At 37.0% G+C, this 25,313-nt stretch overlaps 1 protein-coding gene across 1 annotated transcript; it reads left to right on the top strand.

The window, feature by feature from the left end:
* Positions 1-72: 72 nt before the first annotated feature.
* On the top strand, positions 73-24,664 carry LOC109279685 (golgin subfamily B member 1-like). The gene is made up of 11 exons (XM_019473970.1): positions 73-158; positions 437-4,787; positions 4,988-11,415; positions 11,814-11,965; positions 13,505-13,664; positions 16,410-16,562; positions 17,703-17,870; positions 19,391-19,488; positions 19,843-19,977; positions 20,844-20,958; positions 21,769-24,664. The coding sequence occupies exons 2-11, from the start codon at positions 467-469 to the stop codon at positions 21,925-21,927; spliced, it is 11,889 nt and encodes a 3,962-aa protein (XP_019329515.1). The 5' UTR covers positions 73-158; positions 437-466; the 3' UTR covers positions 21,928-24,664.
* The last annotated feature ends 649 nt before the right edge of the window (positions 24,665-25,313 follow it).

The raw sequence follows: 25,313 nt of genomic DNA, 5'->3' as shown, positions 1-25,313 counted from the left end.
TTAATATAATTCTATATATTTCTATCACATTGACTTTTACTTTTAATACTAAGCTGAACGAAGCCTTAAAGAAATGCAGTGTTTATGAAGTGGAGAACACTGAGCAGAAAACAGTCATCAGTGATCTAACAGAAAAAGTTGCTGCACTGAAGGAAAAGGTAACTCATTAAAATAAAGTAAGAGAAGAAATGTTATGGCTTTTTGACATGGCCCATTTAAATGTCAGCAAAATAATGGCATTAGCTGCTAAAAATTACATACAGTAAAATTCCTGTATGCTAAAACAATTTAAAGAATAACATGGTTATCTTGTGACTATGCAGTTGGGTACGGATTGATTACCTTAGATACTCGTTCTACGTGTGGAATGTAACTTCCATTCTCCCTCTAACATATGTTTGACGTATTCTTGTAACATTATTTTCTTGATGTTTAGACTTTGAAACAAGATGGCGTGGTAGAGTCGATGCAGCTGGATCTGGACCAGACAAATGAAGAGCTTGACAAATTGAATACAAGCCATTTAGAGGAAAGATCTCAACTTATTCAAGATCTCCAGAAACGTGAAAGAGAAATTGATAATCTTAAAGAAGCACTGGCAGAAAAAGACAGGGAGATGTCTGTCCTGTCTTTGAATATGACGGAATATTCTGAACAGGTTATCATCCTGAAGCGTCAAGTGCAATGCAAAGAGGAAGAAATACGAGGGATGGAAGAGGCTTTATCAAAGGCTGAAAGGGAAGCTCATTTACTGAAAGAAGTACAAACAGCTGATGTAAGAGATGCAAGCGTGAAGATATCTGTCCTTTCTGAGCAAAGTAATACAATGAGGCTAGAGCTAGAAAGAGTTAGAGTTGAGAATGAAGCTAAAACCAAAGAAAATGAGGAATTAATAAGACAAAGCAGTGAGAACAGCATTACAATTAAGGATCTCCGTTCTGAAATCAAAGCCAGCAATGTTGCATATCATAACAAACTTGCGGAGTGTGAGTCACAAATTACTTTGCTGAAAGAACAAATCAGTAAATCATCTGAAAAGCTACAAGAAACTGAGGATAAACAAAGAAAAGAAACCGAATATTTGAAATCTCAGCTTGAGGAAAACAATACTCTAAAGGAAAAATGGAACAATTTGCTTAAAGAGAAAGAGAGTAAAGCACAGACACTTGAAAATGAGTTAAAATCAATTAAAGATGCATATAACAAACTGGTTTTGGAAAACGCTAAAAAAGATGAGGAGCTGGCTGAGTTATCTAGGAAGCTTATAGAACATACCGAACGTCAGGAAACAATTAAACAAGAATTACAAGAGAAACAAGAGTTCATTATTTCATTAGAGCAGAAGCTTGGGGTTTTGGAGCAGCAAAATGAAGAGACTAAACTTAAATTAACTGGAGATCTGAAAGCCAAAGAGACGTGTTGCAAAGAACTTAATAACCAATTAAATGAAATACATAAACAAATTAACAAGATGGAAATAGAGACATGGGAGAAAGCTTCAGCTAATAAGCAATTGCAGGCAGATCTTGAAGGGCAAGAAGAAAAATTGGCAGAGCAAATAAAAGCAAATGAATATCTGAAAAAAAGTATAGATGTCATGCAAAAAGAGAAGGAACAGCTGATCAGTGAAAATGAGAATTTATCCAAACTCCTGGATGTAAAAGAGTGTGAATTGTTAAAGAAAATCCAGGCTGTGGCAGAAATAGAGAATAAGTTATCTGTTAGCACTGCTGAGTACGAAAGAACTCTTTCAGTACTAAATTGTGATAAAAACACTCTGGCAAAAGAGATTGAACAACTTTCAATACTTGCCAAGCAAAAAGAAAATTCAGTTGCAGAACAGCTGCAGGAGAAAACAAAGGAATGTAACGTGCTAGCTGATCAGTTGTTTGAAAGCAAGGAACAGACACAACAGTTGCATGAACAAATGCAATCACTTCTCATTCAGCTGAAGGATACTGGAGACAAAGAAATAAAGAAAGAAGAAATGTTAAATAATAAGTTATCTGAATGCAGTAGCCTAATCCAAGAGCTCAGCCATAGTAAGGAAAAGAATTTACTACTGCAGGAACAAATTCATATTGCAACTTTGGATTTTGAAGCTGCGAACAGGTCTCTAGAAGAGAAAATCCTTCAAAATGATTCATTACGTAAGGCAATGGAAGAGAGTAAGTTTTGTATTGTAGAGTTGCAGGATGAAATTAAAAGTCTTAAAGATGAAAAAACAAAGTTATCTCAGTTGGTAGAGGAAAGAGACCTGACTGTAAAAAGTCAGGGTTCAGAACTTGAGAAGTTTCATAGGCAAGTTTCTGAAAAAATGGGAGAAAGTACAGTGTTAAATAATAAGCTACAGCTATTAAGCAAAGAAGTGGATGTGCTTAAGCATGAAAAGGAGGACTTTTCAAGCTTATTGAGCGAGAAGTCACGTGAATGTGAAGTTCTTCAGTCACAGTTGGTACAGCAACAGTCTGAAATTACTTCAGCAAGGCAACAAGCACATACAGCAGCTCTAGAAAATGAAAAATTGAAAGTAGACATTGAAACAGTTAATGTTATGGTAATGAAAAAGTCAGACGAAGTAGCTGCTTTAACCTCACACTTGTCCCAACAAAGTCATAATATTTTAGCTCTGAAGGACCAAATTGATGGCCTCTTGATTGAAAAGGAAAACTTAAAAATTGTCTTTGACGAAAAAGAAACTCTCCTTTCTGAAAAGGAGGCTTTGATTCAGCAGATGAAAGAGAGTAAAATGGCAGGAGAAGGGCAATATATGCAAATCATTTCAGATCTGCAAAACCAAATACAAGCCCTAGGTTTTGAAACCAGCCAGCTTAGACATGCAGTGCAGGAAAAAGAAAATGAATTTAAGAGGCAAGCCCAAGAATTACAGTTATTAAAAGATAAATCTGAAGAGTCTGATGTACTTAGGGTTCAACTGTCTGAGAATATGGAGGTTATTTCTGACCTTCAATATCAGCTTAGAAATGTGACGGAAAAATCATCCCAGTTGAATGATTCAATTATACAGAAGGATGAATCTTTAAAACAAAAGTTAGATGAATACATCAGTTTAAAAGCGCAGCTTTCTGAGGTACAGGCGTCTTCTGTTTTGCAGCAGAAACAGTTGGAGCTTCTAGCCTCTGAAGCGGAACAATTAAAAGTACTTGTTTCAGAAAAAGAATTAACCATCAACGATATTTCACTATCTAGTGAGAATTTAAAGACGCAACTTCAAGAGAAAGAGAATGAATGTGAGGTCTTAAAGAAACAGGTGGTAGAGCTGGAGGAAGTGAAAGTGAATTTACAAAAAGAAATACAACATCAGAAGAATGTAATAATTGAGATGGACCAGTCCTTATCAGAAAAGGAGTCATCTCTTAAGGAAAATAAAAGTCTCCTCAAAACTCTGAAGGAGAAAGCAAGGAAAGATGAAGAGAAGACAAATTTAATTTCTCAGCTCAAAAGTCAGGTACATGAACTAACACAAGAACTACAGAAATCTAAAGAACTAGTCCATGAGAGAGAAGGTGCCTTTTTATCTCTTCAGGAGAAAATTGAAGCGCAGTATGAACATAGAACTGAGTTGAATGCAGCTCTTGAGAAAAAAGAAGAAGTCATTGCTGGACTGCTTAATTCTTTAAAGGAGAAAGATACCAGTATACAGTTGGCAGATAGCAACGTTAATGTTCTTTCTAGTGAGATTGAGGTTCTCAGAGAAAAATTAGAGAAAAGTGGTACAGCCATGAAAAACCTTACTAAGGAATTTCAGGAAAAGAACGAGAAGCTTGATATTAATCAGAAGAAAATTGATTCTTTGACAATTGAACTTGACTCGCTTAAAAACGAACACCAAAAAGCACTAGACCAAATAAGTACATGGGAAGAACAACTACAGCAAAAAGATTTGTCTGTGAAGTCTCTGCTTGTGAAGTGCACTGAACAGGCAGATAACATAGCATGTTTGAAGGTAGAGTTGAACAATGTAAATTCCAAATCGTCTCAAGACTGCCACGACAATGCGCTTTCAATAGTTAGTCTGCAGTGCCAGGTAGAGTCTTTAGAGGAAGAAAAAAATCGGTTGCAAGAAGATGCTGATAAACTGATGGCTGAAAACGCACAACTTGCTACATCTCAAAATCATTTGCAAAAGAAATTGGAAGAGCTCCAAGAAATCAATGAAAAACTAGAAACCAGCGAGAATTATTCAAGAATGCAGATAGATGCTGTCAAACTGCAGATGAAGACTGAAAAAGAGAAGTTACAGATGCAGGTTAGTGTGAAGGGTGAAGAACTTTCTAAACTAGAACTTAAATTTGAAACTCTAGAACAAAGTCTGCTTGAGTCAGAGAGCAAATGGGTGACGGAACTTGATAGGGCAACTTTACAAAATAATAATCTTACTGAGCAATTGAGCAGTTTAGAAAGTGAAATGAAATCAAAGGATAACAAAATCCAGTCTTTGCAGCAAGAGCTGGGTCTTATAAAAGAGGAATTAACTCGAAGCTTATCTCCATTACTTAGTAGTAAGCTTTTATGTAAAGAAAAGGCACAGACTTCAGATTCTGAACTGCAGCTAGCTGATAGTAAAATTCAGTTGGAAAAACTCTCCACTCTGATAACCACTATTTTGAGCAAAGAAACAGAAGGAGAACAATTGCAACTGGTGCTTTTAGAAAAACAAAAGGAAATAGACACCATGAAAGATGAATTAAAAAGTATGCAATCACTTGAGAAGCAGAAGGAGTTGCTGCAGAATGATATTGAAAAGATGAAGGGCAAATACAAATCTGAAATTGAATGAAACTCTCCACTCTGATAACCACTATTTTGAGCAAAGAAACAGAAGGAGAACAATTGCAACTTGTTGTTTTTGGAAAACCAAAGGGAATTGGCCCCCTTGAAGGTTGATTTAAAAGTATGCAATCACTTGAGAAGCAGAAGGAGTTGCTGCAGAATGATATTGAAAAGATGAAGGGCAAATACAAATCTGAAATTGAATGTCTGTCAAAAAAAATGGTTGCAGTCAAGGAAACATTATGTAAACAACAGTCTCTCTTGCAAGAAAAGGAGGAATCTTTTGCAGAAATAAATAAGCAGGTTGAGTTTCTTCAAGACAAGATAAATAAATCAGAAGAAATAGTAAGAACCAGTCAAGAAAAACTGCACATTGAAGGTAAAAAAGTAGCAAGTCTCCTTGAAGAAGTGGGAAAAAAAGATCAACTCATCGAAAACTTAACTTCCCAGGTAAATCAGCAGAAGGATTTAATTTCTGGTCTAAGCCAGCAACTGAAAGAAAAGGACTGTTCTGTTACCCAGATCATGGAATCATTGTCTAATGAAATGCTGAATTTTTCTGAAGAGAGAAACACATTAAATACCAAACTGCAAGACCTCGAAGCTGTTCATAATAGTTCTGTGGGAGAGCTAAAACGGGTATTGCAGGAACTTGAGAATTGTAAGAAAGAGCTGGAGCGTAGTCAGGTTATGTTAAGCAGTAGAGAAGCCGTGTTTAAAGATTTAATGAATGAAAAAGAGGAGATGCAGTTTAATCTTGAGAAAATGGGCAAGGAAAAAGAGAATCTGAAAAAGAAACTTCAAGCAGCCTTGATAATAAGAAGAGATCTAATGCAAAAAGTTGGAAAACTAGAAAAGAGTGGACAGGAAGAAATAGAAAAAGAGCAAAAAAAAGCAGAGGAGCTGTTGAAGAAAGTTGATGAGTTAACAGACAATCTGAAACTAGTTGAAGTAGAAAATAAAGATTTTAAGTCTCATCTTGGAACTTTGAAGCAACAACTTTTAGAAAAAGATGCCAAAATAAGTGACTTGACTGAAATTTTGTCTTCAAAAGCTGCTTATTTAGAGGAACTTCAGGACAATATTGCAGAACTAAATGATGTCATTGCTGATAAACAAAATACATGTGCGCAGAACCAAAAATCTTTAGAGGAGAAGGACTGCATGCTTGCTCATATGCAATCTATGCTTGATGAAAAAGCAAGTGCATATGAAGAGGAACGTTCTCAGCTGCTCTTAGCTCTTGAAAAGGTGAAGTCTGAAGTTAAGAAGAAGGAAGAATTGTTGAAAAATTCCAGTTCAGAAGAGCCTGGTTTAAGTGGTGGGGACAGGAAGAAGTGTCTGGACCCCAACAATGACATGAGTGTCATGAATCAATTAAAAGAAGAAAAAGAAGCCTTAGAAAGGGAGCTTTTGGTCAGGAAGGAAGATATGAAAAAAATTCAGAAAGAAAGGGAAGAGCACACTAAACTTGCAGCAGATTTTGATGAACAAAAAAACCACCTTGAGCAACTCAAACAAGAACATAAAGCACTCTGGGAAGTTCTTCAAACAAAATGTGAAGAACTTGACTTTCTTCAGTTAGGAGACTACCCTCTAGGGAAAGAGCTGGCTTCACCTAAGGCAGTGCTGGGAGAAGAAGCAGCTGACCTAAGGAATTTGGAATCGGACAAACCAAGAAGCAAGGTTCAGGTTGCATCCTTAAAAGAGTCAGAAAACATGATCACTTCAGTGGCAAGTAAAGACGCTGAGTTAAAAGAACTAAGAAGTAATTATGCAAAACTTCAGGAGGAAACAGAAATGTTAAAGAAAGAGTTGAGAAAAATATCAGTTGAATTTGGTGATGAAAGAGAAGAAACAGTCAACTTAAACTCTTTGAGGCAGCAGGAGCAGTACCAGGAGCAATGTGAGGGCAGCTTGTTGGAGGACATAAAGCAGCTGCAGAAAAAGCTGAAAGCATATGAGGCTGAAGCTATAGACATTAAGACAGCGCTTGAACACGTGAATAATGAGAAAGAAGCACTTATTAAAAAAAGTGAAGAGGATTACAAGATGAGCCAGGAGAAACTGCAGAGATTGAGAATTGAAGGTAAGAAGGAGGTTGCAGAAAAGAATGAGGAAATAGAAGCATTGCGTTGTTCACTTACCAATTTCAAAGATAAACTTGATCTGGAAAAGGAATTATTAAATGAAGCTATAAAGGAGGGCCAAGAAGCAGCCCGCCATTACAAAACGGCATTTGAAGAAATGAAGAGTGAAAAAGAGAAACTTCTCAGTTGTTTAGAAAAGTCCAGTTTGGAACTAATTAATATGAAAAAGGAGGTAAAACATTTCAGTGAAGAAAATAAAAAACTTCTGACAGAGCTATGTATGCTACGTGAGAAGGCTGAGATGAGTAGACCTGTGGTGTCATGCAAAGAGCTTAAGGAAGAAAATGATACTGAAAAAGAATTGGGAGAGTTTTGTTCGGAAAGTAATTCCCTTCAAGGAAAGTTACAAGGTAAAGGCACAGGTTTTCAACTATCAGAGACTGATTACTCCAGGAAAACTAAACTGAGAGAAGCAACAGAATGTCAAATCCAGAAACAAATGCGAATGATTGAAGAGCCGCTGGCAAAAACTGCAGATGTAAATGATTCTAAACCACAAGAGCAAAGAACTATAGCAGAAGAGAAGTCCAGAGAGCGCCTTCAAAGAAAATTACAGGCGGCTTTAATATCACGTAAAGAAGCCCTGAGAGAAAATAAGTGTCTAAAAGACCAGATTGATAAGCTGATGTTGGAAAGAGAAGAACTGGTGAACAAGACAGGTATGCTTGAACACTTGTTAGAGCTTGGTAGAGAAAAACAAAGTTCAAGTACTGCTTCTGCATTGTCTGAAGAGGAAAGCCTTGTTTCTGAAAACGCTAGGCTGTTGACTGAAAACGAAAACCTCACCGCGGCATGTGAAAGTCTTAAATCCACCATGGAGACGATAGTTCAGGAAAAAGAGGCCTTTTCTTTCCAGCTGAATACCTTAAAAGATTCTCAGACAGTTGAATTAACAGGATGGAAGGCTAAACATAGTGAATTAAAGCAGGAGTATGAATCACTTCTTCAGGCGTATGAGAATATCAGTAGTAAAATAGCAGATATGAGGCAAGTTATTGATCTCAGTAGAAAAGAGAAGCAAGAGGCTATTCAAAAACTCAGGGAAGGAGAATCTGAGAAGGAGGCTCTCGAGAAGCATTTACAAAAACTCATTGATGAAAATGAGGTTATTAAGAATCAACTGAAACAACTCGGTGAATCCAAGAAAATGGAAGTTGACGAATTACAAAGTAAAGCAGAAAGGCAGATACGTGAGCAAGAGGCAAGGATGCAAGAACACCAGGATCGTCTCCATGAACTCACTGAACAGAATCATCAGCTAATGGAGGAAAATGAGCAACTGAAACAAACTTCTGAAAATTTAAAGCAGGCTTTAGAGAAAATTCAGAATGAAAATGATATTCTTCATGACAACATCACTGTAACTAAAGCAGCTTTGGGAGAGCTCCAAGTTCAAATGGAAGTGTACCAAAATGATATGCAATCTAAAATCAATGATGCATTACATGAGAATGAATCATTGTTAAAGGACGCTAATGTGTTAAAGGATAAACTCTCTGAAAAAGAACAAGATGTGCTTGTCCTAGAACAAGAAAGAAAATTAATTTCAGAAAAAGCAAAAGAAACTGAAAAATCTTTGGACCATAAGAATCATTGTCTAACAAAGCTGGACATGGAATGTAAAAGTCTTACACAAGAAATTGTTAGTCTAAATGAAAAAGTAAAGATTTTAGAGGATGATAAATGTCTGTTACAGGAAGAATTAGAAAATGCACAAGAAAGTTCTTACAAAGTAAAGAATGAGAGAGAATTTCTTGAGACAGAATTGCTTAATCATGTTAAAAAAGTTGATCATCTTACTGATAGAATGAAATCAGCACAGGTACAGAATAACTTGCTGTTACAGCAACTGGAAGAATTAAAGGCAGAAAAATGTAACATGATTAGAGAAAAAGAAGAACAACAGTTACATCTTGTAAAAATGTTTGAGGAGAAGGTGAAAAGTGCTCAGAGGGATAATAATGGGAGTAAAAACAAAACAAAAGAATTGCAAGAACTCTTAAAGGAGAAACAGCAGGAGATCAGCCATTTGCAAAAGGATTCTATAAAGTTCCAGGAGCTGATCCTGGATTTGGAAAGATCTGTGAAACTGTCACAGTCAAAAAGTGAAAAATTCGAAAAGGACTTAAGTAATACGTCAGAAAAGCTTGCGAAGTCAAGTGAAGAAATATATCAGCTCAAGGGAAAGCTTTCTTCACAGGTGAACTTGTTGGCTCAGTCAAAGAATGAAGTGGGCAGGCTTACAGATGAGAATCTAAATTGGAGAAAAGAACTGAAGAAGAAAGAAGACGAGCTACACATTCAAAAGAGAGAATATGAGAGAGAATTGGAATTTAATCTTCAACAATTAAAATCGGTTCACAAAAGAGAAATTTTGAACCTAGAGGAAAGACACGGTGCCCTTGAGAGAGAAAAAGATAGGGCAATTAGTGAGATTCATGGTTTGCAAGACGAAGTTAGCATTAAGGACTCTCAAAACAAGAAACTTCAAGCAGATTTGAATGCGGCTTTGGCACGATTAGCTGCTTTTACAAAGTGTATGTCCTCTCTTCAGGATGACCGGGACAGGGTAATCACTGAAATGAAAACCTGGGAAATGCAGTTCAAAGAGGCCATCCAAAATAAAGAGAAACAGATAGAAGACAGTAATAAAAGAATAACGTCTTTACAAGATGAATTGAGAGACAAAATTACTCAGATTCAAGAACTGAATATCAAATATTCTGTGGTAGAGGAAACAAAGGATGAACTGTATTTGAGGCAAAAATCTGTTGATACACAACGCTATGAAGAGCTCTGCAGAATAAAAGAAGAAAATACAGTTTTTTTTAACAGGCAGCAAGAATTGGAGAGTGTTCTTCAGTCCAAAGAAGAAGCTTTGCAAGCACTCCTTAAAGAAAATAATTCTCTTAATCATCTGATAGAGAATAGTAAAAGTGCAGGAAGAGAGATAAAAACTCTGGAAAGTAATTTTACAAGACAGGAACAAGAGTTGCAGCAGCTTCTAGCCGAGAAGGAAAAAATTAATGCTGAATTGCAAAAGCAGATTACCATTTCTGAGCAAATGAAGATCATGCTAAATAATAAAGACAAAGAAATTTCCTTACTCATTTCTTCAAAAGGTGATGAAATTTCTGACTATCTGATTCAGGTACAGACTCAACATAGAAAACAAATCAAAGAGTATGAACTTCAGTTAAGGTCTTTGCAGATAGAGAGACAACAATCTGAGGAGTCCTGTCAGAGGATGGAAAACGAATTGAGAAATCTCCAGATGAAAGCAGACAAAGCAGGTCAAGATAAGGCTGCAATTGCCAGTGAAATAGATGCCTTTAAAAAATCAATGTCATCTCTTCAGAATGATCGGGATGATCTTTTTTCTAAATACAAAGAGCTGGAACATCTTCACCGAGATGTCTTAAATCAGCGGGACAGTCTTATAGTTGGCAATGCAAGTGAGAATAATGCTTTGAAACAAGAATTAAGGATACTGCTCAATCAAATAGATGATCTTCATTCCGAAAATGCAATGCTAAGTGCACAGCTGATAAAGTATAGGGAGGATCTTAACCAAGTTTTGTCTCTGAAAGACCATCAGTTGAAAGACTTACTTAAGCAGAAATTGGATTGTATTAAAAGCCTTGAACAAGAAAAGTACGATCTTCAAAAACAAATAAAAGAAATGCAACTTTCCAATGAACTGCAAAAGGATACTGTTGTATCTCTGGAACATGAAAATAAAAAATTAGTGTCTAAAGTAAATGATTTGGAATCTTTAATTGCATCATTAAACAAAGAGAAACTTGTTTCTGAATCTGGAGAGAAACTGCGAACTAGTGATAGCGTTCAGAAAAAAGAATGTGTATCAAATGGACAGTATGGAGAAAATCTTCCGAAGAAGATTCAAGAACTCCAGAAATCAAGAGGCGGAAATACTAAGGGTGCAGATGAAGAATACAGTAAGACTCTTTTGACACTTGAACATGGAGATGAACCTGGTGCTTTTGCAGAGAAGATGATATTAGAAGTTCAATCTCAAAATAGTGAGCTGAGGTCCCAAAATGAGGCCTTTGGGAAAGCAATGACTGCTCTGCAAAATGATAGAGATAGGATAATAGAGGACTTAAAGGTACTTCAGAGCAAATACATATCTGAACTCAAAACTGAAAAAAAGAGAGGAGATGAACTCGAAGCTGAATTGGATGGCTTTAAATTACATCTTATCAGTATGCTCAAAGAAAATTCTCTTCTGAATCGTGTTATTTTTGATGCTGCAGATAAGGTTACACTTGATCAGATTGCTGATGAAATTGAAAATCTCTGTAGGACGTTTGTTAGTCGTGAGATGGAGATGAGCAGGCTCTCTTCTGAGTGTGGGAATTATGTTCACCAGATTGAAGCGTTTTCCAAGGCTATGGCCAGTCTTCAGGATGACCGAGACAAATTGCTGCAGGAACTCAGCAATCAGAAGGTAACTTCTGAAACAAAACAGGGCACAGCTTCATTTCCCATTGGTTGCAACAGCATCAGTGAGATAGATTCTTTTAAAAGTAATTTGGATATGCCTCAGAACAATAGGGAAAGATCGGTAAGTTTTAATTAGCTACATCACTTTGTAATTTTTTTTTATGCAGAGAATGCTTAGAGACACTGGATTCTGAAGTTTAACTTTGAAATTATGTGAGTGCTGAGAAAACATTGGGTGACTAGAGAAGGTGTGCTTACAATTTTGGGAGTTTAGGTAAATATCCTGTTAAACAGGAGCAAATGGGGGAAAAAACATTATTCTGTAATTAGAATTCTAGCACTAATAAAACTTCAACCATATAGTTTTCATTCCAGTTCACTAATCATGTTTATTAAACGTAGGCTAAAGAAGGAGCCAGCTTTGCAGCTGTTGAAATATCAAAACTGAAGACCAAGGTCGATGATTTGGAGAAGGCATTGCATCAGACAAAAGCCTTCCAAGCAGAAACTGAGAGAGAGATTGCAACATACCAGAATGAGCTTGCTGGATTAAGGTATAAATGTTAAAATTAACAAATAGTACATGTGGCGCTTGTTTAGAGTTCTTCAGTGACTTCACAACCTGACATAAAACTGACACAAAACCAAAGTTATGTATAGTTTAGCAGGAAGTAGGATAAGAGTATTTCTGTAATGTGCGAAATCAGCTTCCACAGAGTTGTCTTTGTTCGTGGTTATCCTTCTATGTAATGGTCTCTTTGTTTATGTAAAGTTTCAGGCAGTCTTAATTGAATGTTTTCTGTTCTGTTGGTGACTTGGATATATGGAACTACAGTTTAAGAATCTTATTTCAATGCTTGGTATTATATTCTCTTCTTAGAGTAACGATTGATATGGCTGAACATTGCCCTCCAAATCTCTTTTTTTAAAAGATGTCTGAGGTGTTGCGTATTTGGCCCAACTACATGTTGAAAATTAACTTCATTTCACATTTGACCATTATTTTTGTAGATTCAAGAGTCTGCTTCAGCACTGTTCACATCTTGCATCATCTGTGACAAATGAATAATGTGACACCTTGGGCCTGATTCGGTGAATGCATCATGAGGTCTGCTTCAAAGAAGGCAGTAGGCATTTTTAAGTGGCACTCAGTGGAGGCAGATCAAGATTTGGTCATCTTGGACTGCTGTTACCGTTCAGGCTTTTAAACTTGTGCAAATGATTGAAATGTGAAAGCACGTTATGATCAGTTCAGTGAAGATAATTGTGTTTGAGTTTGAGGTCAGTAGGCAGTATCCTAGTGCCGTACGGCATTTTAGTCCCTAGTGCCACTTCTAGATCTCTAATTAAAGTCTGTGTAAGATAATATCTGTTTTATACTAGAAGCTCTTGGGGGAGGGGTTGTAGATCAAAAGGCCAGCCCCACATTTATCTTTGCAAATGTGAGCAAGTTAGCATGAAATACTCAAACCTCATTCTAACTTGTAGACTTAACCAGTGAACAGCATGAATAGTCTTTTTCCATTTTTTTCCCCAAACTTCAAAACCATATATTAAATTGGATTCAAAAGGATTTAAATTACTTTTATGCCCTTTGTGGTATTGCCTGTGTATGACAGCAGTTTCTGGAGATGTGGTATGTTTGTTCATTTCAGTCTTCTGAGTCTAGGGTATTCCTTTTCAAACTTGTGTACTTGCAATAGGGTAGGCTGGCTATCTTGTGCGGCACTCTACACGACTGCGACCTAGAGTTTCTTTGCTGCGTGACCTTATTTTTTAGGTGCTGAAGCATGTGCTGTGTTAACAGATGTTAGTATCTTTACAGCCAATTAACTTCTCTTATCTCTAAGCCAGTGAAGCAAACATGATGTTATCACTTTCCAGGCTTTATTTTCTGATACTTTTTTTTTAGCAGGTGTCTTTAAACTGAAGTATGTATTGAGAATGTTAATATAGTGCTCCATATTTGCATATAACCGTTCAAAAATACCATTATTTATTTCAGAAATAACAGTGAGTACAGCTTTATCCTTTTCATTCACTAGTATGTAGTATATTATCATATAACGTTGAGTCTAATATTTTATGTTCAGAATGGAAAACAACCTCCTCCTCTCAGAGTCCCAGGCACTGCGAAATCAATGTCAAGTCACAGTTGCTGAGAAAGACCGACAGATTGCAGAACTACAGAAGCTGCAACAAGACATGATTGTTAAGAAATCAGTCTCTGCTGGCAGCAATTACCCCGTCAAGGTAAACAAATGAAATGTAGCAGGAGGCACAAATCTACTTCCATCAGTTTATTGTATTAAATTTGCAGCCTGCTTCCCAAATGAGAACTACACAGCATATGGTAGTGAAGTATGGAAGGCTGATGAGTGTGTTACCTGTATGTCAGTGTTGCCTGGGGTCAAATCAGCAAGTTACAACTATTCCAAGCAAATGAGTTGCAATTATTAAAAACACTTTTTAATGGAGTCTTGATATATTGATCAACTTCTTTTAAACAAAGAAAAATAATGAGTTTCTCATCAGTTGAGAAAATAACAGAGAAAACTCACTGGTGTGGTGTATTTTAATGGTTAAAAACATGGAAAGCACTTGCAGAAAGAAATGAAATGGTTGCGAAGGTCATGAACTGATAATGGTTACTGATTCTTAGTCAAAAAGGAGTAACAATTTGCTGTGGTTACACTGTAAGGTAATGGTATTTGCTTGTTGCTGAGTTGCTAATGTTAGTAGATTACTTAAGTAATTTTGTAAGTTTTTATCTTAGATTAGTTAAATCCAGAATATAATACAAAGACATTTAAAAAACCAAACCAAAACAAAAAAAAGATTCAAACATGGTTCAACAGCAGACCGGGTGCTGATAAAGAGACACACATACTGGAAGGGGTAAAAAGAACAATTTACAGGTTTCTCAGTTAATTCTTTCAAATCAAGAAGAGGATAGGGAATTTTCAGGCAACTCAAGGAGGAACTCTTCTCATGTCATAGCTGAGATGAAACATGTTATGTCCGTAAAGTGGGAATATAATTCTGGCTTCTTGTGCCAGTTTCATATCTATCATGAGTCTCTTACTGTTCACACTATTATAACACCAGTGTTGTTACTTGTTCCTATAGCACACTTGTTCGAAAGAGAATAGGATGCTGTACTATTACATGTAGGATGCCGGCAATGTATTTATTGTCACTGAGTCCTCGCATGCTGATCGACGTAATCACCTGCCAGACAGCCTGTACTACAGCTGTGTTCTGCCTATTTCTTTTTCTCTCAATAGGTAATATCAAGTTGGATCTGTCTTCCCCCAGTTCAGAAGTTCCCCCAGTGTAGAAGCATCATAATTTTTTGAGACGTGAACCTTTTAAAATCCGGTTTTAGAATTGGCTAGCTGATGCAAATATTATTGGGGGAACAGATAGACAAACAAGATGACTGGCATATATCTTCTTTTTAGAAAACCAGTCTAAATAAAATAAGTTATTTGAATGTTGAAGAAATGGTAGGAAAAATGGCGCAGAAAACATAACTGAGTGTAAATAATTTGTAGTACATTTCACCTCAGCTTCACAGAAGTATGACATTGCAATACAAAAAAGTTTCAAAGGAGGGAGGTGGAAAGCATGATAAAGAAAAACTTCTAAGAAAGATTGGGATTGTTTACATTAAGAAAGAAAGAAATGAGAGGGGAAAAAACCCAACCTACTAGTACTGTGGGCTGTAAGTGAAATGAGAATCTACACTCTCACTTCTTGTAAACCCAGAATAGGGGACATTAGGTCATAAATACCAAACTAGTAAAAGGATGTGCTCTTTCAGGTAATGTGAACATTTTTTCAGATACATTACAGCTGCAACCTATTTTCAGGGACACAGTTTTTAAGAGGATCAAAAAAGAACTTGGTAGTTTACATTGACAGCAGTTTTCAGAATTTGTATACTTGATGCCAACAAATTTTAAAGCTCTAATAAAGTTCATTATAAAGAGCCTAAATCAATCCCTAAATACTGCAGATTAGAACAGGACCTAATCGGGGGGAGAAGGGAGAGATGTGCCTAATGGAAGTGTTCTTGCCCTTCCCCTGAAGCAGCTGGAGTTCGCTTCGGCCAGGAACAAAATGCTAGATTTAGAAAGGCAGCAGCTGAGACCCGGTCTGGCAACTGGTGTCTACTGTTGTAAACTGTCGTTAAAGGTTCAAGGAAAGTGTTATTTTAGAATAATATTCTTATTTGCCTTTTCTGTGCCAAAGGAAGTAAACCGTATTCCTTTTAATTTCATTAAAAACGATGTTTTGGTTGGTCAAGTTTGTGTCTCATATGCCTTTCATTTTCTGTGATTAAAATCACAAATAAAAGCTATTGAACAGTAATGTCTGTTGGGTTATGGAATATTTTATGTGGTAGGAGTCTTTATTTCATGATTGTATAGGAAAATAGATTCCATAAAGCATTAGAGATGGCACACTTCCCTCCCTTATTGGAGATTAACATCAAAATGTTGACCTGCCAGAGATAAAGAAGGCCAAAGCTGTGAATCAGTCATAAGTTGGGTGGTTTTTTTTTTTTCCCAGAATGGACTTTCAGCTTTAAACTTGTATTTACAAAACAGCTGTTCTTCTACAAGTCATGAATACCATATGCTATTGGTTTGAAAATAATTTTTGAAAGGTGTTTTATATTCATCTGGCTTTTTCTGTTTTTTCCTTTCTTTTTTTTTGTGCTTCACACTATTTGCAAATTAAAAATTAAGTTGGGTTGCCTTTTCATGGTAATTTTCTATTTTTTTAATTGAATTATTTAGGTTGAAAACACTAAGTAGAAGGGTTTTTTTATATAAAGTCTCTTGCAAATGTGGTATTAACTTGTGAGAAGGAAATGATCTTGTGAAAAGGAAATTATTATGTAGTCCATATGTATATTTAATGTTGGAGTTGTATATTATTTAGAGCACTCCTATACCATTTACCCTGAATATGCTAATACTTTTTAAGGTTTTAGAAACTGCCTCCCTCGCTGGAAGCGCAGACATGCCGGAGGAAATCAAACACGTCTTAGCTGAGAAGAATCAGCTTCAAAATGAACTGCAGCACTGTCTTCAGGAGATACACCAGAAGGATCTGCATTTTCAGCAGATTAATTCAAAGGTAAATTAGAACAACAGCTGTGATCCTAAATAGCTCATGTGAATCTGAGCTGGTATCAACATAGAAATACTGCTAAATTGGCGGTGTCTCATATAATTGAAAGTTAGAGTGCTTTAAGACTTAGATTCTTCAAAACAGCCCTGTTGGCTCGGACTAGAAATTGCAAACTAAATGTCAGTGTTATCTTTCTGTCAGGCTTCCCTGACTTGTTGTTTGACAGAGAAAGGTTTATTTGAATCTGCATTCTGAAGAGATTGATGGGGCATTGCTGAACTTCTCCTCAGAGTAAAGTATTTTTCATTATAGACAGAAGTCTGTCTTAGCTGGAACAAGATTTTAGCTATCTCGCAGCAAATTTTAAATACCTTCAAAAATGTTTCCTTACAATTTCTTAATGAACCCTTTTGTGGCTGTTAAGATGGTGAGTGTGTGTTTGTGTCCGCATGCACATGTGTGTTTGTGTTCTGTTTCCTTTGCAGAAGTTTGTAAACGTTCTTGGAAATTCCCTTAATGCTTATCTCTCTTTGTGTGGCCTGGTGTTGGAAGGAAATTAGTTTTATGTTACCTTTCGTCTGTCATTGTGTCTCTTTTCACTCCTTCACCCAAACATTTTATAAACCTAGTAACAGTTTTAACCAAACTTTGAAACAGGTGTAGAAATCTCAAGCTCCTACAAGTGAAGATGAGTGTTTGGGTAACGGGTGGAGACCCCAGTTATGGTCTGTTTTTTGAAAAGATGAAAACTCGACTGCTGTGCATTCCTGGACTGCCTGGTGAACATGTTTGTGTTATCAGGCTTACTAGGCTGTATGCATTGTCCTGAAGCAGCAGCTACGTCTACTGTCTTTTGCCAGGTGGTGAAATCGTAGCAAACATGGGGAGGAAAGCATTGGGGTTTGAAACCCGGAGTTTCTGGTTTGGGCATGTTGATGACAGGGAAAATCAATCCTCAGGTTTCATTGTTTCCGTTGCTCATAAAACAACTAGTTAAATCTTACCAAACCGTGAGCTTGCCAAAAAAGTTGATGCAATTTTGAAACTAATACTCAGTTGTTTTCAACAGCAGGTCTCAAATCTGTAGTAATTTCCTGGAGGAGATAATTCCTAATTTTTATTTATTTAAATGTTACTTTCTTTCAGGTTGTGCAGTCAGCAGAAGAGAATGCCGTCTTGTCTGCCCAGTTGAAGACACTTTCGCAGACTCTAAGGGATAACCAGCTTCGTTACACTGACTTGCAAAATCGTTATTTAAGACTGGAGAGGGAGTATCAGACCATGCAAGTGACGTCTTTCCAAGGCACTGTTCAGGTAAACAAATATATGGCAATGTTTTTAGGGGTTTTTTTCTTCTGCACTTACGCTTTTCTGGTTTTCATGCTAAAAATGAAGTAAATACTTTTTGTTGTACTGATTCAGTACTTTTGCTAGCCCATGATGTGCTGAAGATAACTGTCTTCATTGTTGTAAAGCTGATTTTATTTGACTTTTCATTTAAGGAAGCTGTTTATACATGCTTTTTTGTTTTGAAGTGTCATCTTGAGTTGGTCTACAGCTGGCAGGGATAATTGGATGATCACTAATCATTGGATCAGCAAAGTTTAGTAGTAATTTCACAGCAGTCATGAATCATTTTGCAAGGTGTTTGAGTAATATTTTCAGAAGTGAGATCTATATCACCAGTTCAGCATTTCAGTACCCTTTGCCAACCCCTCATATACATCTGTAGGCTTACTCCTTTGTGATCTCTTCATTTTTCAAAAGTGTTCCTGTACTGCCTTGGTTATTCCGTAACTATCAATCAATACAAGACCCTAAAATATCATATGGATACATATATAACAACCCTTACTTTTCCATAAACAGAAATAAACACAAACAAGGAGAACTGTAAACTACACAATAAATTAATCCCCCGCTTCTTATCTCATGGACCATTTGGATTCTACCTCTTTCACATATTGATTGCAAAGCATGGGGCTGCTTAACCACAGTTCCCAGTGCTTCCGCACTGCCTAGAGCTCACTAGCTCTGAATTTAGACATTGCTGATGGGGATGCTTTGAGCTTTGTTAGGCATAGATTATCTGAGAGAGGATAAAAGGGAAACTTCAGACTCCCAGCATCACCTCTTCTTCACTTACATATAGCCGTTACTCCCAAACAGTTAATCAGTGCCACCCTGCCTGGTGATCCCAACTTGCTCATGACTTGTCCTAGTCCTACTGCGTGTCCAGGAATTTCTGCTCTGCCGTGCATGTTATGCTATAGCAGTGACCTAGGCAGCTATAGCTACAGTAACTAGTCCAGATAGTCAGGGGGTATTATGAGGGCTGGAAATATAAAGTAGAAATTACGTGCCTGGAATGAAGTCCACAAATGTGAGAAAAAGAATGCAATCCTGTGCAAAATAATTCCGCTACCTTTGTGTCAGCTGGCATGTCTATATGGCATCGTGCGATACCACGCAGGTGTTTTGTCTCGGATTCTGTTAGTGGAATAGCTGTGTTACTTATGAAACTGTGGTCAGTGCTATATTACTATGTGGATGTGCAGATGCATTTCTTCCACTTATTGTTCAGGGATTGCTGTGTTATTTGGCGTACGTGTATCCTTCAAGTCCTGCAGCACACGCAGGCAGTACTTTTCATCAACTTTCTGTTAGAAAACAGGTTTGGAAAATTGCAGTTCCGGAAATTAAAAGATTAAATGGCACAAAGAGTGGTTTGTTCCACTGCTTTGTGGTGCTTATGGCTTCTTTAATTGAAATAAAGATTTTTAGCAACTAGAAAAATGGTAACTGGCTTTTTTTCCCCCTTTAATATTTTCTAGGATGAAAGTAGAGCAGAAGTTCCCCCTGGAGCACCACAGGAAAGATCTGCCGTTATTGTTGAAATAGACAATATGGAGCTAAATGAACTCAGAAAAAGGTCAGGACTGAGAGTGTGTATTAGCAATATTGTTTTCCTGACAGCTGTGCTGTAAGTGTGAAAGTAATGCTTTTCTATCCCTCTAAGGCATTTTGGGAGAAAAGGGAAAGCAGTGGATTTACAGTGGATTAAATGAATCGTAGTCATATTCTTGAATTATTATTATCTGGTAATATTTGTGGTTTGTTTTTTAAAGATCTATACTTATCGGTGACTTTATTGCAATATCTAATCTAAAGCATCTCATTATAATTAAGTCTTCATCACAAAAAAGAACATTCCTCAATAAAAAAGAACAAGAAATTAACTCTTTAAGTACGTAAAATACTGATTTCAGATTTCATTTTGTCATAGGCTTGCAGAGACTGAGCAACAATATGATTCAGTGCAGCAGGCGCTCTCACAGCTGACAGAAACACTGTCAGAAGAGAAGAGGAGGAGAGAAGCTGCAGAAGAGGCTCTCGGACTCTCTGAGGAGCGAAGTAACAGGTAAAATACTCCTGTCCGTAAAACAGGGCGTGTTTTTTCTTTTGAAAAAAAAGCGTCTGTAAAATTTCTTTCTCTTCTCTTATACTTTTGAAGTATGTGACAGATTGCTGCATTGAACCCTTATGTGGGTGTGAAATAACTTGTGTGTTCAGAGAGCCAAAGCCATCTTTCGCTTCTGCTTTTCATTTGCACTATGCCTGGAGTAAATGCAAAGTGTACTACAGAACTGGAAACGGGAGTGTCAGATGTTTTGTTTGCCTTCTACTTTAGTGAGATTAGTGATAGGTTTTCCTATGGGTGTTAGATTTCTGAGCAAATAATAGAACAAACAAATAATAGAACCTGTTTGTGAGTCCACAATAGCTGAAGCAGTGAAAACACATGTGTAACTGTGTTAAAACCCTACGTCTAACTCTGTGGATCAAGAAATGTTACGGGCTTTGGGATTTTTTTTTCTTTCTTCCATTTCTTGCTTCAGATGTTGGACTTGGCAGTGAGTGGTATTTCTTTTTTTCCGAGTTAGGAAAAAAACCTCACATATTACAGCTTTAGTACATCCACTGTTTGGATTTAAAATATCATTATCCATCTGCCTACATAAAGTGCACTACACTACTATCATCTGAAAATCGCTCTTCAATCAGCTAGTGAGGATGGGGGTTATTCTGAATAAATAAAACACCTTGAGAATAGATTGCAAATAGAGACTGAAAAAGACATGGCAACATAAACTAAGTCTTACTGCTTTTTGTGGGGACCTTCCCCCAGTAATGTAAGTATACAAAATAATGTTTCTTATGTGAATTTGGTACTTTAAAAGAGCAGATAATTTAGTACTCCATTGTCTCCCTTTAATTTTTCTCTAGATTTGAAGTAAGCAGTTACAGGTCTGTACCTAGCGAATACACTGTTCAGATGGAAAGTGAGGAGGAAAGAGAAGCCTTAATCATCAATCCTAGTGAACATGTTATTGTACGAAAAGTAAGTAAACGAAAGCTTTTTAAAACCCCTGAATTATAAGCTACTTAAAAGTGGTGTGCATATTGTGTACTGCTAGTTGGAGACTGGATTGAAGACAGCACAGTGCATAATCTCCTTCATGCTACCCCTTTCTTTTTTCTGTCTTCCCTCTGCTATACCTTTCTTTCAACTGTCACTCGTTCTTGGAGTGTGGATTTCCCTTCTGAGTGACTGGGAGTCACTGATTTTGGGTTGTCCTCTTTATATGTAAACACCAGCATGAAGCAGCTACTTGTCTCATCCGCCTTGTCTCTGAAAAGCTGACTGTGAAGTACTCTGTTGTTGTTAGGTATTGTGGGCCACAGAGGCATCCATTCAAAGTAGCAAACTACTACTGAAACTACATTTTACTGAAAAAATGTCCTTAATTTCTTTCTGTTTGGGTTGTGGATGGTGAGGCAAATACAGGCAGCCGTGTAAACCATGCCATAGAACACATGACATATGTCCAAATTACAATGTGAGTAATCATATTTATATTACACATGTGGCCAGTAAATAAAATGTGTATGCATATAATTATGCATTTTCATCTCTAGTATGTAAATGTAATTAAATAATATGCAAATACCTTGTATCCATTCCTCTCCCCTTTTATTAATGCTGTTTTCTTTGGCCTTTAAATCATTTATGCTGACAGCCTGTGCTGCGGCATCCACTGCTGCATCAGAGGCAAAAGGATTATAGTGCCTCAGAAATCTAAGTTGCAGTGGAGCTTTTTCTCATTTGTATTCATGATTACTTATTTGATGTTTTTTGTTTCCTAACCAGGTGAAAGGAGGAGCCCTTTCCTTCCGAAGATGGCTTCGAGGGCGAAGTCTTTACTGTTCTAAGCTGCTGACCTCCAGGGCAAAATCCCGCTATTTATTCCTCACATACCTAGTTACACTACATCTTGTTGTTTTACTGTGCCTCACCGGTGTTCTCTGAATACACTGCATTTTCTGGGTAAATTATTTCCCTGTAGGTAATGGTGTGCCAATTCAAGATAATAGACTTTTCACATGCTGCTGTTAAGCTATGCACTGGACACAGTTGTATATATTCTTGTTACACTACACGAATCTTGAGCTTCTTAAAAGAAATTTGTGTATATCACAGTTGCTCCAAAGTTGACTTGAATTGCTCTTTAACAGTGGAATATTATATTTGCTAAGGAGAAGATATTCCCCTCTGCCCTATAAAGAAAACTGCTGCATACAAGTTATTTAATATTGTTTGTGAGTACATAATGATTGATTACTACTGAATGGGTTGTAAATGATATCTTTTCTATATAAATTTTATTTTAAGAGTTAAACTATAAATTTTAAAGGAATATTCAGCTATTACTGTTTATTGGCTTCTTGATTACAACAAGAAGTTTTATAGAGTGCAATAAAGGAAGAACTACTGGATTTTTTTTTTTTTTTGGCTGAAAATAAAAGCATTTAAGAAGGTTGTTCTTTGGCCATACAGTTTGTAATGGCTCTGACAAGGTGCACGGATATGTATGTGGTAATGAGGTAAGCCGATGATTAAAGATTCAGTAAAGATTCAGAGTTGAGATGACATTAAGAAATCTCTTCAACTTCTTACTCCTTTACTGTTGTTTAAAGGTGCAATTTCTGTAACTTTTCTCGTGTTTTTTGGTTTTTTTTTTTAAATTCACTTGCACTTCTTGTCTTGGTGGGTTTAGTTACTGCCTGTCTTAGGGGCAAAATGTTACTCAGCTGCTCCACACATGAAATTCAAGCTTGTAAAGATGCAACCTTCCGTATTTTACATGTTTGGGCTTCAAGATACAAAGGAATAAAGGGTACATTTTCAACTAAGAGGCTATAAGAAGCAGGATTTGCATTCAGTTTCTGTAGACAAGTAATAGTGTTGTGCGTTGCATATTAATACATCCATGTTTTGTTACAATGTTCTCTGAAACTGCACAACTATTTCTCTGACTCAAAAAATAGCTTATTTGTGAAGACTGTGGCCACTGGAAGCTGGCAGGTTGTTTTTACACCCTGTATTGTTGTTTGGTGTTTGTTCTCTCTGTGTTTCCGCTCACATCTGTATAAAATGGAGATACAATCAAAACAAGCCGAGTCTAAAGGAGTAGATAAAATCACAAAAAAGCAGTAGCCGTTTGATTTCCTGTTTGCTAGACTAAAATCCTAAAAATCTTGTGGGGAAAAGAAAAACCTAATGAGTATGGAAATGGAAGGATTCCATCAGTTTTACCGATGGGCAGATGCAAGGTTGGCTTTGAAGAGGTGTTAGTGAAGTGAATTATCTGCTTAAGGTCCAAGGATTCTTGTACGCGAGGTCTGCGTGACAGCTAAGAAAGAAGGATTGGTTGGCATTTACATTTGCAGAGTTAACATTTACCAAATTGTATCTGATGTTCTGCATCGCTTGTGTTTGTCACGTGGAATGGGGAATATTGCCAGCCGTAGTTACCACTGTAGGTAAAGCCTGTAAACTTTCTTCTTTCGATGGTTAATATTTCTTAGTCTAGTAAAGGTCTGGATTTCTATATCAATCCAATGTATTCTAATGGAATTGATGTCTTCTTTTTTCTTTTTTTTTTGCAAAATGGTAATGGCTCATCTCTTTTGAATGGCTGGTTGCTGATTCAGTCCCCGTTTTCAGCCATAGTGTCACCCAAGTACTGAGATAAGTCAGCTATTTTCAGTCTTTGCGCCACACAAACACACACCAGGTACAGTTGAAACATGAGTACTGTACATGGTAAGACTTTTCCCTTTCCAGCTTGAAGATGGGTGTTAACAGAATGATAGTGAGCTATTCTTAGCTAATTGTGTTATAATGAAGCAGAATGCTTTCCAATTACAACAGTGGGCCTACAAATCCTTCCAGTCTCACTCATCTAGTGTGAGGGATTTTTGTCCTGAGGGGAGAAAACAACCCTCTGTCATGAGGCATAGCAAGTTAGCGAGTGGGAAAGGATCCAGAGATGTTAGAAATTCTGCCCTAATTTATCCAGGCCTTTGTGCTGTCACTGTGATAAGCACAAACTGAAAGAAAGTTTCCAAAAATGGCTTGACGCATGTAGATACTCTGTGAACTCCATTCCAGAAGCTGATATAAACGTAATGGAAGGTGAGATCGTGTCATTTGCAAAGAGGCTTCTACAAATCATCACCATTTCCTGGGTAAGTATCGCCCTGAGAGTTCTTTCGTGTTACAGTTCATGATTTTAATGCTTCGCTTCCCTTGGTCTGAGACCTTTTGGGGATTTGCACACTTCTTGCACTTGGATGCTGTTTGCCTCAGGCTTTGAAGGAATTCCAAAGGGTCCCCTGGGGTAAGGTAAATCAGGTTTGACTACACGGTTGCAGGGAAACGTGCGGACGTTCCTCATCGCTGGAAGGATCAGTAGTGTGCAATGAAACCTTCTTGGTCTATTTGAAACCTGGAAGAACACTTCAGTAGTGTTTGGTGTCTGGACATCAGGCCTTACGCAGAAACCAAAAGGAAGGTTTCTGTTAATTGTATTTAATTTTGCACTGGGAATTAGAAAAATAAAAATCGAAACTAAAAATAAAGCAAATTTAGGAAATGTATTTAGGAACTTCATCTGGTGAAAAGATTTCCGAATAGTTGCTTTGTGGAAATGATTATTAAACCTATAAATTCAGCAGCTGTAAAGCAATACCATGACTCAATCAATGAAAATTTTAAGTAGTGCTCCTTATTAGTTCATTCACCTTGTAATGATAAGCAAAGCAAGATAATTTTTAAAAAAAAAAAGGAAATGAACAAATACAGCCATTGATTTTATTAGTGTCAGTGGCTTCTCTGGAATCTAATGGAGTGAGTGTAAACAATTGCTGCCAGCACTCTAAAGTGTAACTTGTACAGATCAGCTGGGGTTTCCCTGTGAATTTTGTTTCTCCGGGTATGGCTGTACTGACCTTAGTTTTACCTCTAAAGCTATATATGAAACGCTGCGTGTATGAAGGAATGCGAATATTATTTCCTACCGCGGAGGATTAAACGTCTTGGTCCTATCCAGCTTTCTTTAGAGCCAAGGCACGATGCTGAGCTCTCAGAGCTTTGTAGCATTTCTCTACTTTAAAATTCTCTACTCTTAAATTCTAGTATCTCATCTGATGTCATTTCTGATGTATTTAAGAACTGAGTTTCCTTCTGTTTTACATTGATGGAGTCGGAGTCTGGGTGCAGTTCTGTGATGTTGGATACTGCTGGTAAATGGTTGGTTTATTGCTTTCTAAAAGCCTTTTACTGAGGGTTTTAGAAGAAAATAACAATTCATGGCAACGTGAATGAATGTTCCAAAATACCAGCTACTAGAA

This window comes from Aptenodytes forsteri, unplaced genomic scaffold (assembly GCF_000699145.1).
Source record: "Aptenodytes forsteri isolate BGI_AS27 unplaced genomic scaffold, ASM69914v1 Scaffold252, whole genome shotgun sequence".
Taxonomy (NCBI): domain Eukaryota; kingdom Metazoa; phylum Chordata; class Aves; order Sphenisciformes; family Spheniscidae; genus Aptenodytes; species Aptenodytes forsteri.
The sequence above is the reverse complement of the archived record's forward strand: the minus strand, read 5'-3'. Positions and strand labels throughout refer to the sequence as shown.

Bases quoted from the DNA above. Each gene is read 5' to 3' on its own strand.
- LOC109279685 (XM_019473970.1), top strand. From the start codon at position 467: ATGCAGCTGGATCTGGACCAGACAAATGAAGAGCTTGACAAATTGAAT. The intron at 17,871-19,390 runs GTAAACAAATAT...AATATTTTCTAG, and splicing joins CTTTCCAAGGCACTGTTCAG to GATGAAAGTAGAGCAGAAGT. The intron at 19,978-20,843 runs GTAAAATACTCC...ATTTTTCTCTAG, and splicing joins TCTGAGGAGCGAAGTAACAG to ATTTGAAGTAAGCAGTTACA.